The sequence below is a fragment of the Gadus macrocephalus genome, chromosome 12 (assembly GCF_031168955.1).
Source record: "Gadus macrocephalus chromosome 12, ASM3116895v1".
Classification (NCBI taxonomy): Eukaryota; Metazoa; Chordata; class Actinopteri; order Gadiformes; family Gadidae; genus Gadus; species Gadus macrocephalus.
The window spans coordinates 7,138,535-7,155,248 of NC_082393.1; the positions used below are offsets into that span (position 1 = coordinate 7,138,535).

General features: G+C 45.1%; 1 protein-coding gene across 1 annotated transcript in view; it reads right to left on the bottom strand.

Annotated features, from left to right (window-relative positions):
• LOC132469532 (1-phosphatidylinositol 4,5-bisphosphate phosphodiesterase gamma-1-like) overlaps positions 1 to 16,714 on the bottom strand; it is a 34,933-nt gene that overhangs the window by 13,966 nt on the left and 4,253 nt on the right. Inside the window, 11 exon segments of the mRNA XM_060067523.1 lie at positions 4,844 to 4,859; positions 5,818 to 5,936; positions 6,303 to 6,370; positions 6,373 to 6,397; positions 8,390 to 8,462; positions 8,878 to 8,912; positions 9,095 to 9,175; positions 9,880 to 9,964; positions 12,310 to 12,357; positions 13,296 to 13,389; positions 13,702 to 13,851. Of these exon segments, the coding sequence (XP_059923506.1) occupies positions 4,844 to 4,859; positions 5,818 to 5,936; positions 6,303 to 6,370; positions 6,373 to 6,397; positions 8,390 to 8,462; positions 8,878 to 8,912; positions 9,095 to 9,175; positions 9,880 to 9,964; positions 12,310 to 12,357; positions 13,296 to 13,389; positions 13,702 to 13,851 (794 nt within the window).

Sequence of the window (16,714 nt, forward strand, 5' to 3'; positions counted from 1 at the left end):
TCTGAAACCGAGACAGCCGTGAGAGAGACCGCAATTTGCAGGCTGGCAGAGCAACAGAGGCGCTCGCTCCTCTGCTAATTAAAGCGGTCTGGGAACGTTTAGCCGGGCTGCCATTGTGCTCCCCTTCCCAGAGAGCTCCTACTGTACCATCTCTCGGGGAGAACAGCGATCAGTCGGACCGCTTAGAGAGACGGCTGCATTACAGGAGAGAGGCTGTGTTGAGCCCTGCAATTGATTCCTCTCTGATCATTATGGGATGGGTGGGGGAGAGAGACTGCTAATCAATTGTTCTGGCTTCCTTCATAGAAAACTGACTCAGAGAGACATGGAAAGATGAATGGCTAATTGTACATAATCATCCTATGTTATTTTTTCTCTTCATCGGAGACATGGATAGCGATCTTGTTTAACGCTCTTGTTCAACATTCTTGTGTAGCACTCCACTCTTAATGTAGTGTAGCAGTGCTGGTGCCTGTGGGACACCCAGCCGAATGGTACCGGGTTCGATCCCCCTACGTCCCCAAGTCTTCCTGCGTTGCGTCTTGAATAAATGCTTCACCTCCAACCTGCTACAAAACGCTTTGTTTCTGCGTTCACCGTCGCTGTAGTTAAGTCTCTGGTGAAAGACTAAAAAGTTCACACCTCCTGCGTGAATGAGTGCCTGATATGCATCAGTAGTTAGTGGTGTCTCATCCTCTGCAATGTTACCGGAGAACCAGTAGAAGAGGCTCCCGCTGATGTGCTTCTTTAATACCCGTCACGCTCTGTAATGACTTTTGTACTGCGGGTTCTTTAATAAGGCCCTGGCCTTTGATATCGCATTGCTTGGAGTTCCCGGGTTGCAGATTGCAGTTTGCTACTCGTCAACTTCACAAGGTGCACCTTTTTATTGGGCTTCATAAACGTGTTGTATGGTTGTAATTATTCAAAGTAATTCAAAGCACAAAACATTAAATAGAATGATGATTTTTAATGAAGGAATTTCAAACCCTCAACATTCCCATTGATCTCGCATTGCAGGGTGGGAAACCGGTGTCGGGAAATGGAAGCGTGAGTTTGATGACTTCTGACCGGGGATCCGACGTTCCTCTGCGAGGAACACGTAGCTAGTCACTCAGGACTCTCCCTCTTCACATCACGGAACGACTAATGACTTCGGGACTTACGGTGTTCTCTGACCTCCCACACTGCTCTCTCTTCCATCACTGTCATATTTACCCACATACTGGTGACTTATTAGCAGGTCACTTGACTTGCTGTGAATTTATGATACAGTTCTTCCACGGGCAGCAAGGGGGTTAGTGGATCTTAGCACGCCAGCAGGTCGGCTTTGAGTAAATGGGGGGCGGAACCAAGAACTTACTAGGCCGGGAGTCGAACGCCATACACACTGAACCATCCTATCCCCGCATGGCATGTGTGTGTGTGTATAAGTGTGTTTGTGAATTTGTGTATGTGTATGTGTGTGTGTGTGTGTGTGTGTGTGTGTGTGTGTGTGTGTGTGTGTGTGTGTGTGTGTGTGTGTGTGTGTGTGTGTATGTGTGTGTGTGTGTGTGTGTGTGTGTGTGTGTGCGTGTGTGTGTGTGTGTGTGTGTATGTGTTTGCGTTTGTTTGTGTGGTGTGTGTGTGTGTGTGTGTGTGTGTGTGTGCGTGCGTGTGTGTGTGTGTGTGAGAGTGTTTGTGTGTGTGTATGCGCGGGTGTGTGAGTGTGTGTTTGTGTGTATGATTGTGTTGGCACTGATTCAAATAAGCCCTATGTTATGCATTCAGGTGTGGGCAAACTGCACATTGAATATGTACTCTAAATCTTAAAACGATGATGAGCAGAACAATATTGTCGGTGCAGGGGAGCATAAATACGAGCTAGGCTATTCTTTGTACCAGCCGTCAGGCTTCGGTCCTGGTAATGTGTTTTGTATTTTCTCCCAGTGACACATCCACTCCACAGACGTTTCACCGGAAGCTACAACACAAGGCCTTTCTAAGTACTATGCCGCAGTCATCAGTAAAAGTCACATGGTGATTTTTTCCTGCAGTTCATTAGTCCATCCCACCGAACCCATCCGAGTCCATAATCACTACTTACTGAGATGACATTTGAAATAATCGAGGGTAATCATTTCCTAACCAACATAGTAATAAATTAACCCATGTATAATTCATGCAGTTCTTCTATGGATTTGAATTAGAGAATGAAACCGGGTTTCCTGCCTGGGCCACTAGGCTACACTTCTGTGGGCAGGCTACTTGCCGCGATAAAGCCCTGTGCTTTTTAAGTATTTATATATTTTTCCTGTTACAATAAACTGCCTCTGGATAGTCTCTCAAACTCCTTCTCCTTCTTCTCAAACACAATCTTACAACTCATATTATTATTAGAACAGACTCACCCACCATCGTCCTCGGTCAATGCTTTTCTCTCTGCATGCCTCTCCATCACCCATCCTCATCGTTATCTTGTTGTGACCTTTGACCCCTCCTTCCTTGTTCTGCTCTCTTACAAGGGCGTAAAAAGAGAACACATTTAAATAGGCGAAAGGGAGGAAGGAAGAAAGCGTAACACTGAGCGAATAGCTGCCAAGTTTCAAGATATGCCAAATTGGATTGCAACAGGAATTACTGTAATGGCTTCATTGGGGCTTATGAGGGCGAGACAGGAAAGGAGGAAAACCTAACTGAATATTATCCTTCTTCCATTCCGGCCTATCTGGCAGGGCGCCAGTTGGAAACTGTATGATAGATTGTTCTGGAAATCAGCGGCAGACAGCAGCAACCGCCCAGTGTTTGGGAGCTGTGCGATAAACATTATGAATAAACCCTGCAAGCAGAAAATACGAAATAAAACAATGCAATTAAAAAACTTAAAATTGAAATGAAAGATATTGGGTTTTACAAATGAGGTTGAAACACAGATACTCTCATTTCATCTAGGTTTATGTCTTTATATTTCTAACTGTTTGTGCAGCCAGACCGTACTATGAGCCCTGCCAACGAATTTAGTAACCCCCTCGCCTGATGAATCCTGCACCAGACACATAGATACATCCTACATTTAGTCTGCAGCGTCTTGAGATAGGACCAATCTCAAATACAACAGACAGACAGACAGACAGATAGACACACACACACACACACACACACACACACACCACACACACACATACACACACACACACCCACACACCATCAATTTATGAAATACTTCCTCTCCGCTTTCCCCTCTTTCTCTCTCTCTCTCTCTCTCACCGTGAATGCCCTGGGGGGCTCATCTCTCCAACAATTCTACAGTTTGCAATAGCCTGCTTGTTTACCACACCCACACAAACACACCTACACATACATACCTACACACACACACACACACGCATACCTACAAACACACACACACACACACACACACACACACACACACACATACACACACCTACACATGCATACCTACACACACACACACACACAGTGTGTGTGTGTGTGTGTGTGTGTGTGTGTGTGTAGGTACACAGTGTGTGTGTGTGTGTGTGTGTATGCATGGGAAGGTGTATATGTGTGAGTCACACACACACACCGTCACATGCATACACACACACACACACACACACACACACACACACACACACACACACACACACACACCTACACACACACACACACACACACACACATCCCTTCAGTATGTTCCGTGTGTACTGAGGGGGAACAGTGTTAGTGGATACCTGGAGGTAATTACAAAGGAGGTAAACGACAAATTAATTGGCTGTGCTTCGGGTGTCTGGCGGTCGGACAAACAGGCCCCACAGGGCCGCACGCCCGTCGCTTTAAAGAGGCTGAGGCCCGAGATGGAAGGCAGGCTCCACGCTGAAGGCTGATCGCTGCACATTGTGTTTACTTGAGAGGGGCAGGAGAGTATAGCTGTACGCTACTCTGATCTCGGGAGGTGTCGCAGCGCCCGCTCCTCAGCCAGTGATTGCTCCTCTGCAGCTGCACAATAAATACATAAACACACAAATAAACCAATATAGGAACCAATCTATGAACCAGCAGTGTAGGAAATAGGGGGGGTTGAAGGCAGTCTCCCCCTGTTAGATGTACCGTTTATTTACACTATTTAATCAAACCAAATATAATGCTCAGACGTCCATAGCGACTCTAATAAATTTGATGGCTACAGTCATCCTACACACACAAGCACGCAGTGGAGTCCCAGTGTTGCTCCCCAGGCCTCATGCTGCTATATGCAATATTAATGGGTCATTTCTCCTCCTCTCTGTGACTGAGACTGAGGAGAGTTCAGCGAATGACACATCACAGAGTAATGCAGAACTTTATGTGTCACATTCGATTTCAGGCTTAAGAAAGATATAAAAAAATATATAACAGAAACGTTTGTGTTATGGGGGGGGTTGAAATTCTCTTATTTTTCACATGCCAAGGCCGTTTGTCCAAAAAAAAAAGTTCTTTGTTGAGTGAGGCGATAAAGCAGTGCGATCCACTCAGTCTATGCTCCTATAGCTCTGTTGAAGCTCAATATAGCCATTCAATTTCTGGGTTGATTGAAGCCAGGCGATGCTGCAGAGGGGACTGTCCAAGCCATCACAGAATTCCCAATCGTTCAATTTAATACTAGTGGAGGAAAATTACTACATAAATGAAACGGCTAGATGGAGCGGGGACAGGTGGGAGGGATGTGAACTTTAAACATTGTATAGCACGGTAACAGACACACACTGCTGTCCTTTGTTCAATGGGTTTGCACTGGGAAAGAATGTTTTCCAATCAAACGTCGCAAACATCCAAAAAAAAAACACATTTCCTATTTTGGTAGCGGGCAGTGGGGGGCCTTTGCCACAAGAGTTTGTCTTCTGGAGATGAGGAGCACACATGCACATGGGCACAAGAGGGTGTGTGCGTGGTCTTTAATCAGGTGAAGGTGAAGACAGTTTCGGAGCAGAAACCCCGATGCTGTTGTTTCTTGTCATATGTAGAGAGGATGTGTGTGTATGTGTGCGTGTGTGTGTGTGTGTGTGTGTGTGTGTGTGTGTGTGTGTGTGTGTGTGTGTGTGTGTGTGTGTGTGTGTGTGTGTGTGTGTGTGTGTTTTGATGAATGTCTTCTCCTGCTAACAATCTGCATGGGTCACCACACACCCAACACCGCCCCCCCCTCCCTCTGGTAGAGAGAGAGAGAGAGAGAGAGAGAGAGAGAGAGAGAGAGAGAGCATTTACTTTTCACTTAGGAAAACTAATGCACATTATGCGGTTGTGGTGTGTGTGTGTGTGTGTGTGTGTGTGTGTGTGTGATTGCGTGGGTGTGCGTGTGGGCATTGACTTCCTTTCACTTTACATGCACATGTGGATGCTGAGACATGTACACAAATACACACAGACAGTACGCTCATTCTCCAGCCCCCACCCTCTCTCTCTTCCTCTCCCTTGTCTCTGTCTCTCTCTCTCTCCCCCTTCTCATCCTCTCCCCCTCCAATGATTTATCTATCTCTCCCCCTACCCTCTCTCTCGCCCTCTCTCCCTCCTGGCTGTCCCAGGCACATTTGGCTCAGTGCCCTGAAGCGGCCCAGAGAGAGAGAGAGAGAGAGAGGGAGAGAGAGAGAGAGAGGAAGGAGAGAGAGAGAGAGAGAGAGAGAGAGAGAGAGAGAGAGAGGAGAGAAGGAGAGAGAGAAGAGAGAAGGAGAGAGAGAGAGAGAGAGAGGAGAGAGAGAGAGAGAGAGAGGGAGAGGGGAGAGAGAGAGAGGGAGAGAGAGAGAGAGAGAGAGAGAGAGAGAGAGAGAGAGAGAGAGAGAGAGAGAGAGAGAGAGAGAGACCTACGTATTGTGTGAGGAGGAGATCCAATACTGAGACAAAGGTCGCTTCATGTCGTCCGGGGCAACGGGAGACGGTCGGGGGTCGAACACAGAGTTTTCTTTCGAGAACAGGAACGTCAGAAACTTTAAAGAAAAAGAGACCGGGTTAGACAGAAATATAAATAAAATAAATAACATCACAATAATAATAATAATAATAATACATTTTATTTATAACGCACTTTACATCAACTCAATGACGTCAAAGTGCTACAATGCACATGTTAAAAGATAAATACAACATAAAAGACTAACTAGATTAAAAGAAAAATAACAGTGTGTGTGTGTGTGTGTGTGTGTGTGTGTGTGTGTGTGTGTGTGTGTGTGTGTGTGTGGTGTGTGTGTGTGTATGTGTGTGTGTGTGTGTGTGTGTGTGTGTCGTGTTGTGTGTGTGTGTGTGTGTGTGTGTGTGTGTGTGTGTGTGTGTGTGTGTGTGTGTGTGTGTGTTACCTCGTCCAGTTGTAACATGGGTTCTGACTGGGCTGAACCCAACAGGTAAGCAAGTAGAACCTCACGACACGGCCCAAATCAGACGCCCACGACTCCTGCCATCAGAAACAGTGTATCACTCACAGGAAGCCTCAGAGGGTGGGCAATGTTTGATTTTTAAGATTGTATCTATTCATTGTTTTATATTATATTGAAGGTTTTTTGCTCTTTACTCAGGTGGATGACATAAGCTGCTAGAACGGCAGCCTCAGCAGCAGAAAAGATATACTGTACATGTTACTTGCATCTAAAAGGTGCAGCCACAGAAAGTAAATCAGATGTGAATAGGTTACTCAATCAGCGCATGCTGATAATCAGATTGATCTGATTGCTTCAAGACCCGTTGTAGTTGCTGTCGTGAAGCGCAAAGTACGCAGCAGAGTCTTCTCAAATTGCCATGAATGACGTTGTGGACGAGGTCAAAAACGTGTGCCAATACAAGCTTCTGGGTCGCTAAAAAAAGAGGCCGTGTTCACTGCTTCTGTGAAAGGTATATAGGGCTTACAGCACCACCTAATGGATAAAATTAGCCATTGCATTAGAGGAGTAATCTATACAGTGCAAATCGCATGGTGGTGCATGCCAAAAGGTGAATAAATAAAGCGTGGGGCACTGTTTAGTAAGGCAGCCACATGGCCAGGGCCAGGGCCAGGGCTCTGATCATTCAAACATTCATACCTCACATCCTTTCACTCCTTCAGTGTTTTGTGGTAGGGAGAATTTATGATGAACTATCCAGATTGGCTTAGAATGGGAAAATAGATACCGTAATTTGTCTTAGAATGAATGTAAAGTATGGTTATTGGATTATTATAATATATTATTATATTATAATATAAATAGTTGGTTAAAGGGGACATATTATGAAAACAACACTTTTCCTGGGATTTGGGGGGTTGTTTTGGGTCTCTGCTGCTCCCACATGCATACAAACTTTGAAAAAAGTCTGTACATGATTTTTTGAGTGAGATATGCATTTCTGTGAGTACCCCGCCTACAGTTACCAAACGAGCGAGTCAGTTTCGGCGCCCCCTCCTACGTAGGAAGGGGGCACATTTGAATATTACCTCCCACTTCCCCACCCCCCTCCAATCAGAGCATAGCTCCGATTTTGAGGACCAGCGGACGAGCGGCTCGGCGGCAGCCCGGCAGCTCAGCTCCGGGAGTGCAATCCCTTTCTCCGCTGGAGCTGCCGAAGCCGCCGAAGCTGCCGAAGTCCGGAGGAGGAGACATGGAGCAGAAAGGGATTGTACTCCCGGAGCTTAGCTGCCGGACTGCTGCCGAGCTCCCCCCGCCGGACTGCCGCCGAAGAAGAAGCTTCGGCGGCAGTCCGGCAGCTCCGGCGGGGGGAGCTCGGCAGCAGTCCGGTAGTTCTGCTCGACGGCAGTCCGGCAGCTCAGCTCCCGGAGTGCAATCCCTTTCTCCTCCATGTCGCGGTTCAAAATGGACTTCAGAGAGTCAAGGTCAAAGTTCCTTTCCCCCAATTCTTCTTAACCATGGCCGAGATAACCCTACGAGTCTTTACTTGTTGTGGAAGTACTAGACGCAGTCTTTATGGATCATAATATCATCCGTGGCGCACATAGCTTTTGGCCGTAATATTAGATATAATATTATATAAATACCTATATATTGTATTATATTATTATTATTATATCATATTATATTATATAGATATAAAGCTCCAGGAGTCCGCAAAAACGGCAAAAATCACTTCTCCTTCATGCTGTGGTTCACTCGTGACAGCTCATTGGTCAATGGGCAGCAGCTCATTTGTATTAAAGCTACAGACACCAGAAACCGTGAATTCTGAAGGGACTGAAACAGAGGGGAATAACGGGAGGCAAGATATTTTGCCTAAAAGTTATTTCCAGCAAACAGCCTCAAAAACATGTTTTCTGGAAGTCATATACTATGTTTACTTGTTGGGAAAAAAACATAATATGTCTCCTTTAAGTATGGGAGCAAACTACCCAAAATGGCTGAGAATGTATATTCAATTCTGGGATGGCTAAGAATGGATACAAAAATACTATGAGAGCAGGTACCTTCTGGTCAAGTTGGAGAAACTTCTGGAAGTCGTAGAGAGAGATCTGACAGAGTTCAGGACGGTCAACATTTCTAAGGGACAAAGAATATAGTGTTTCATTCCACTGCAATCCAAACAGAAGATATACATCTCTTCATTGCTGTATCGTACATCCAAAAACACTAGAACTAGCCCTGTGACTAGGTCTCTGTGACTCCGATTTCACTTCAGTACTTTTCAACCACCTTGGATCGAGTCAATGCTCTTTATATAGCCTTTCATCACAGAAACAGTCACTAAGGACTTCAATGGTTAAAGCACTATAGAAAGATTACCAAGATTAGACTAAAGCATCAGGTATGAATGAATCATCAGAAGGTATTTTACAACTAGAAGGAGGGGTTGGCGGGAATAAAGGAGGAAAATGAAATATGAGAAGAGAGGATGAGTAGAAAATAGGAGATGAGAAAACAGGAGAAGAGTAGGAGACAAGGAAGCAGGACTCACCGCAGGGGGAAGGACAGATCCAGCTGTTCTATGATCTGCAGTGACAGAGGGGAGTCAGGTGACAAACAGGAAGAGTTAACACATTTGTAATATTTTATGTATATGCTGGCTATTGGGCTGTCATAAACAAATGTGTATAAATATACATTATGGTGCGTGGGTTATTATATGGGTGTGCCGTGTACAACACGTATTCAGGCAAAAACTGTGAACTTACGCTTCTTTGTGCGTCAAACATCAGGGTCCTGTAGAGCTGTGAAAAGTTTGGGTATGAGAGATCGCTCCTGGCCTCCACTTCCTGTCCACACAGGAAGAATCATGAGTCACAGAGTACTGACATTAGCTTAGCATCAAAGCACTTTATCTTTAATAAACTCTAACTTTAGTTGACATTACTAATTGCATCTGGACAGAACCAACTTCTATCTTCTTCTCAAGTGAAGTAAATCTTAATTTTAATTTTTAACCCAAATATCTTCACAGGCCACATTATACAATGGCCTGTAACCTTTCGGATAAGGAAAAACTACCCTAATTATCATGGAAGGAACCTACGAAAGGAACACGGACAGAAAGATCATTCCTTCCAGGGTAAGGAGTACCATAAGCTCAGATCAAGCAGTCGTCCTTCTATGCTACAGCAGAATTTAGTAAGGCCGTATGTTTCGTGATTCGAGATATTCTACCGAAGAAAGTTCAGATTAAGTTTTCAGAAATGGATTTAAATAAGTGTGTTTCTACAGTGGCCAGTCTAGTTTACTACTCCTGGCTGAGGTTGTGTTGGCCAATTGCACGCTTACATATCCACGCTTCCAGCAACATGATTGGTTGAAATAAGTAAGCAAATGAAAGTTAAGATCTGAGCACGTCTGCTATCAGACTTTAGATATTAACCCAAGGTCTGATTTCGGAGACTAGGATTGCCAGAATTGGGAAACACATAATGCTTGCATAAGACGCAAAACAGTTAGATAGTTTCAGTGCTTCATGACGTGGTCTGACCTGCAGCTTGTCCTTCAGGAAGCGCATGCTGGGCACTCTGAAGTTGATCTGAGGCAACAGAGTCTTCACGTCCTTCACCGTAATACTGGCAGGGAAAGAGGAGGAGAGGGGTGGCGAGAGTTACGGGCATTCAGAACATCCCTATATGTCACTGACCAGCCTCAATCCTTTGCTTGCCAGCAGAGGGCGCTGGCAAGCTTACGCAGTCAATAAAAGGTACTTATCTCTTCAATGATGGGGTGCAGTAGACAAAGCAACCTCCCGGGGAAAAACTGGACAACTTTATTTACAACTTTAACTTTTTTTATTATTGATGATTTTTTCATTTAGCAGCAGCATTTATCCAGAGCGACTACAGTGTTTTGTATGACATATCATTAATGAGTAGCTAGGGGCCTCTGAAGGATGCCTACAGTTAGACAGGACATTGGGGTTTAAACCCAGAACATTTTGGCTGGGAGTCACCCTATTAACCACCAGACTATCCTTTTTGCTTTACATTTATATTATATTATACATATTATATATATATATATTATTCATTTGATATTGCACCAATTCCTATCAAAGGAGACTGCAGGTAAGCATCAGACAAAATGTTGTACGTGTGTCATTGTGTTTATGACCACGAAACTTTGGTTAGGAGTGTGGGGGGACGTGCAACGTCTGGCCTCTAGGGGGAGTATGGGCAGGTTGGGAGCGCACCGGATTGGCTGGGGGGGGTGTTGGACCTGAGTGCGAGCAGGTGTCAGCACTCAGGCCAATCAGGGAGTGTTTGTATTTATGTGCCTGCTTTGTTGTTAGTAGGAACCAGACCGGGGAGCAGAGAGAGAGATCCAACGCGATCCCCACCAGAGATCGCAGGTCGCGGAGCGCTAAACGCAGCTCCCAGTGAGGGAAGACGAACTGTGGTCTCGGCGCGCTCTCTGACCGGCTACAAGGAGTATTTGAATAGCAGGGCTAAACTGGGATAGGCAGGTACTTGTTTATAACAGGAAGGTTTAAATATGGACCATTAACCTATTCTGACAGTCCGTCTGGTTTAGACTTTCCACTTTATATTACAATTATGTCATAAACTACAGTCCATCATGTTAAGATTCAGCATAACAGTTGATGTTTATCATAGTCTCATTTTTCACCCTCTGTGAGATGTTATCGTCCAATAAGGGTTTTAAAGTCCACATTCTCTTTCCTCCTCTCAAGGGAAATAACATATGGAAAATCAGTTAACTGATTAACAAAAACAAACACACACACACACACACACACACACACACACACGGACACACACGCAAAATCATCAGTGTCTAAACAAGGGAATGAGGGATAAAAAATAATGTTTAGGATAAGGAGAGGAAGAGGAGGAAGGAGGAGTGGAGGAGGATACAGTGGGTGGAGAAGAGCTGTAGAGATGCTATATGTCTGTCCTCATTGGATGGACAGCCTGAGTGTTTATCCAGATCTCAGGGCCGCTAACTCGATGTAATGGCTGACCGCTGCTCCTTAATAGCTAAACTAAGCGATCTCTTAGCTAATACCACAAACTAAACAACTTCTAACATCATACCTAAACTAACCCTCTCTAACCTGATACCTAAATGCAACCCTCTCTAACCTAGTACGTATACTTGACCTTAACTTAACCCACTCTCACGTATATCTTCAAATTAACTTAATCCATCTACCAGTAACATGATAGGACGTCCTATCAGTTACAGGGGATCATTTTGGCTAAGTGATAAACATATTAATGAATAATAAATTGACAACATTGTGATCTAAATAGCCTATCTGGAATAAATCTAAGGCTAACAATTATACTGATGAATCATTCATTCCTTTATTTTCTAGTCACTCATTTTTTTAGAGACAGTAGACACTACAACACCAGCCTTGTCAGGTATGGTTCAATGAAAGAAAATCACAAGTGAATGATCAAAGTTCTCAGAGACCATGGCCATCCCTAATTTCTACCGTTGCCCTTCAATGAGGACAGGAAGTAGCCCTCTCCCACTCCATCACATCACTTCCTGTTGCTTATCGGCCACTGGCAGGCTGTTTGTTTTGGAGCTGCTTCCCCCTAAACACGTGTGTGTGTGTGTGTGTGTGTGTGTGTGTGTGTGTGTGTGTGTGTGTGTGTGTGTGTGTGTGTGTGTGTGTGTGTGTGTGTGTGTGTGTGTGTGTGTGTGTGTGTGTGTGTGTGTGTGTTTAGGGGTCAGGGTACTTCACTATGGGGGACCATACAGGGCCCATCGATGATAATTCCAATAAGCAGCCAATCTGCTTCTGATTGGCTGTTGTTGTTTTTGTTGTTGACATGGTTACCTATCAGAACAATGGGACGCTGGCACGGTAACATGCAGTGGCTGATCGCCCAGGGGCTGAGATGTGTTATTGGCTGTTGCCGTGGTAATGTGAGGTACCAACCTGCCCTCGTTGCTCCGGTCTATGGCGTCAAACTGTTTCCTCAGCCACCTGTTGGAAAGACAGACATATGTAGAGATAGACAGACAGACAAACAAATAGACTGATACAGGTAGATAGAAACAGACAGAGTTCAGATAGTCAGTCAGTCAGACCAACCGACAGAGAAGACTGACAAACGGACAGGCAGAGGAAACGGACAGACAGATATAGGTTGGACAAACAGCCAGACAGACAGATGGCAGACAGACACACAGTTGTCATACAGACAGACAATCAGACTTCCTTCAGATTAGTGACTGAACTAATTATTACTGAACTGCCAGAAAGATAGTTCAGTGGAACATGGAAACACACAGCAGCTGCTTGTCTCTAAACTACAAGCCCATGCAGTGACACTCCGCTGACAGCGTCTCTAACAAGCGGAGGTTGGAGAAGGTTCAACGGGTGAAATCACATCCGCTTCAATAACAGCTTATTTGGTGCACAAACACACAAAATTGGGCCATTTTCATTTCCGATCGGACCTTCCTATAAACAGCAACGTCCACTGTGCTTCTACGCCACAGACTGAACCTGGCAGCCTCTCTCTACTCCTCCGCCTCCTCCTGACTCCACCAGGAGCCAAACCCTGCCCTCCCGGTGATCATCTGGAGTAAACATCTTCCATCGCAAACAAATATTGACCCGCCCCTCCCTACCGCCCCCTTCTCCACCGCTCCAAGGTCTAGTCGTCCTTTGATCGAATTCAGCAGATATTGCAACATCCTGAGCAATGCCATCTTGGTTCTAAACACCAGCTGTGTGGGGGGAACAGAATGTGGGATTCCACCCTCAGTTCCTCCCACCCAGCCAGGATTTAGAACCAAGAGGGCCGCTCTGTGAATATGGCCGGGCTTCAGGTTTAAAATCGGTGTCAATCGTTTATGGGCCTGATTGTGATGGTATGGTTGATAGAAGAGTTTAGTTTAGAGGTGGGGGCATCCTACCTGTCAATCAGCTGGGGTAGGGGAGCTTTCTGGGTGTTGCTGACCAACCAGCTCAGACCACTCATCCACATGGTCACCTCCTCCTCGCTGAACGCTGTAGACACACACACACACACACACACACACACACACACACAGACACACACACACACACACACACACACACAAACACACACACACACACACACACACACACACACACACACACACACACACACAGAAACACAGGCATGTGGGTAGGCATGTACACACAAACACACACACACACACACACACACACACACACACACACACACACACACACACACACACACACACACACACACACACACACACACACACACACACACACACACACACACACACACACACACAAACGAAGACACAGACACACAGAAACACTGACCGGCCACGCTGAGGGTCTTGAGGCGGAACTCGGAGCCGTACAGGACGATGAAGCAGTGGGAGGCCTCCAGCCGCCGGGACTCCTCAGGGTAACGCTCAAAGTCCCGGGAGCCCTTTCCCCTGCGCAGCTCCCTCACCTCCCGCAGCTCGACTGGTGGAGCAGGGACACACAGGGGGCTGCTGTTAGCGTCGGTACCTGTTACAGGTGTTGTAGCAGTAACCTGCTACCATCCATTGGTTACATTTGGTTACTATTAATTACTGCTAATGACAGCTACGTTTACGTACTGTTAGTTACGGTGGTTCACCGTTAGTGACAGTTGCTGTATTATTAGTAGACGTTATCTAGTAGATGTTAGGTACTATCACAGTTACATGTTTCAGTTACTGATTGCTTATTACTGTTACTTATATTTATTTAATGACTTTCAGTTACATATACATTTACTAAATGTAATTTACCCAGACTAATAATGGTTAGTAACTGCCAATAAGGACTGTTTGTTACTATTACGGCTACTGACTGTTTATAACAGAGTTGCTGTAACCGTTATTTACTGTTAGGAATTATAACTCTTACCTAACTGTTACTTTTGGTACTTTTATTAAGCGGAGTCCACTACTCACTGTTACTAACTGAACTCATATAAAGCAAATATACACAAAAAAAATTAATAAATCAGTTTGTAGTTATATTGTGCGCAACACACATACATGCACATACACACACAAAGAATCAAATTGCAGATGTCTGCAGAAAGACAGTATTCTCTCTTGAGGATAAAAGTTGGAAAGACACATGTGCACCCACGTGCACACACACACACACACACACACACACACACACACACACACACACACACTGTAAAACCGTTATACATATAGTTATATTGTATAAATGTAGTAGATCTATAGTCTAGAAGGGAGAGGAGCCACCGGGCCAGCTCGGGTATCTGACCAATGAGGGTGATGTAAGCCCTACAGGGGGGAGGAGCCTCCTGCTAACACACCACAGATACTCCCTCTGAAAAAACACTACCAGTTTACTCTCTTTGCAGATGTCCCCGCAAACCACACACACATGCATGCATACACTCCCCCACACACACACACACACACACACACACACACACACACACACACACACACACACACACACACACACACACACACACACACACACACACACACACACACACAGGAACCTGAACTTGGCGTTTATTTGACTAAGGGCTCTTAAAGTTTCAGCCCACGTCTACCAGATGATCCACAGAAAGTGGATCATCTGGGCTTGGATATGAAGTAGTTGTAGTAGTACGAGTACCAGAAGTACTAGTAGCAATAGTAGTACCAGTGGCAGTAGCAATAGCAACAAAAATATAGCATACATAAATATATATATTTTTAATGTATAATAAATGTACTAGGCTGGAATGTGGGATTTTTTAAATGCGTATAATATATCGCACAGCACCCAAAAGTAAAGTGCCTTTGTGTTTCAGAGTGTCTCAGTCAAGACTATTAATCCTGAACCAACGACAGTCAAGGTAAATAGCAGAACACGGAGGAGGGCATAATGTTATATCAGACACACAATATGCTTCAAGCTGCTCATAGGCTGGTCTTAAACTGATCCACACAGGAACACAACAAGCTGCAATAATCAAGAGACTGGCATAGAGGTGGTTTAATATTAATAATACAATAGAAAATACACCGCCCATAAAACCACCATTTGGAAGCTAGTTTCCTACTTTTATTACTTCCTGCCATTGAGTCTGGATGACAGACAAAGAGGCTAGCAGACCTGCTAGGTAACAGCCCAGCAACAGTGTGTTAAAGCACTGAAGGAGCTATCTCGAATCTTATTGAGATATTTCCCCTAGATATTCGTGGCGACAGCATGGTCGAAAGGGTATTCCAGCTGAAAGCTACTGGGTTTGATCCCCAGTTTCCACTGCCTACCTGTAGGCATCGTTGAGCAAGATGGCCTTAACCCTGAGCTGCTTGGAAATGACCAGTCTCTGTATTCACATGACCTGTCTCTGTACTCACTGTCTAACCTCAACCTGCTCCTAATGATCTGTCTCTGAAGTAACTGTAACTCATTTAAACCCTTTAATCCTAAGGGATGACGTGGGGAATTTGATATTGTGCTTTGACCGCCTATGAGGCAGAACCAACAAGCGTTGATGATTACCGTGGCATCTTGTTTTTCCAAACAGACAGTTCTGCTACAGAGGACATCAGAACATGTCAGATGTGTGTGTTTGTGGTAAGGTGTGAGGGGAGAGGAAAATAATGATCAATAGGCTCAACAAACCAACCGTAGTGATGGAAGGGAGGAGTGGAGTTACATGGTGCAATTAATCAGGGATTCATTTTCACACACACATGCCGACCTGTGCGCACACGCACCGATACTGTCACTCTGTACACGCCCACACTAGAATACTACAACCCCATCTTCACACGACTGCCAAACCAAACACACCCTTACACCCGACCTCACCCTCCCACCCACACACACAAACAAACACATGCACACAGAAACAAATACCCTCCAACATACACAGACATACACACAAGGGAATTTAAAGTAGCTAACCTACTTAACTGTTCAGACGGTTCATTGAACATACACAGACACACTGACATGCACAAAGACACACAGACACACACACAGACTCAGTTGCTTTTCCTGCGGGAGATAACAAAGCTTTTGTTTTCCGTAAGCTTATTCCTTCAATCTGAAAAAGGAAGTCAGACGCTCCCTTGTAAGACACAACTTCCTGTCTCCAAGATCCAATACCTTCCCTGTATGCCCCCAGGACAACACTCCTCCGGACCCTTGGAGAGAGTGTGTGTGTGTGTGTGTGTGTGTGTGTGTGTGTGTGTGTGTGTGTGTGTGTGTGTGTGTGTGTGTGTGTGTGTGTGTGTCTGTGTGTGTGTGTGTGTGTGTGTGTGTGTGTGTGTGTGTCTGTGTCTGTGTGTGTGTAGGGGTTAGGGCATCT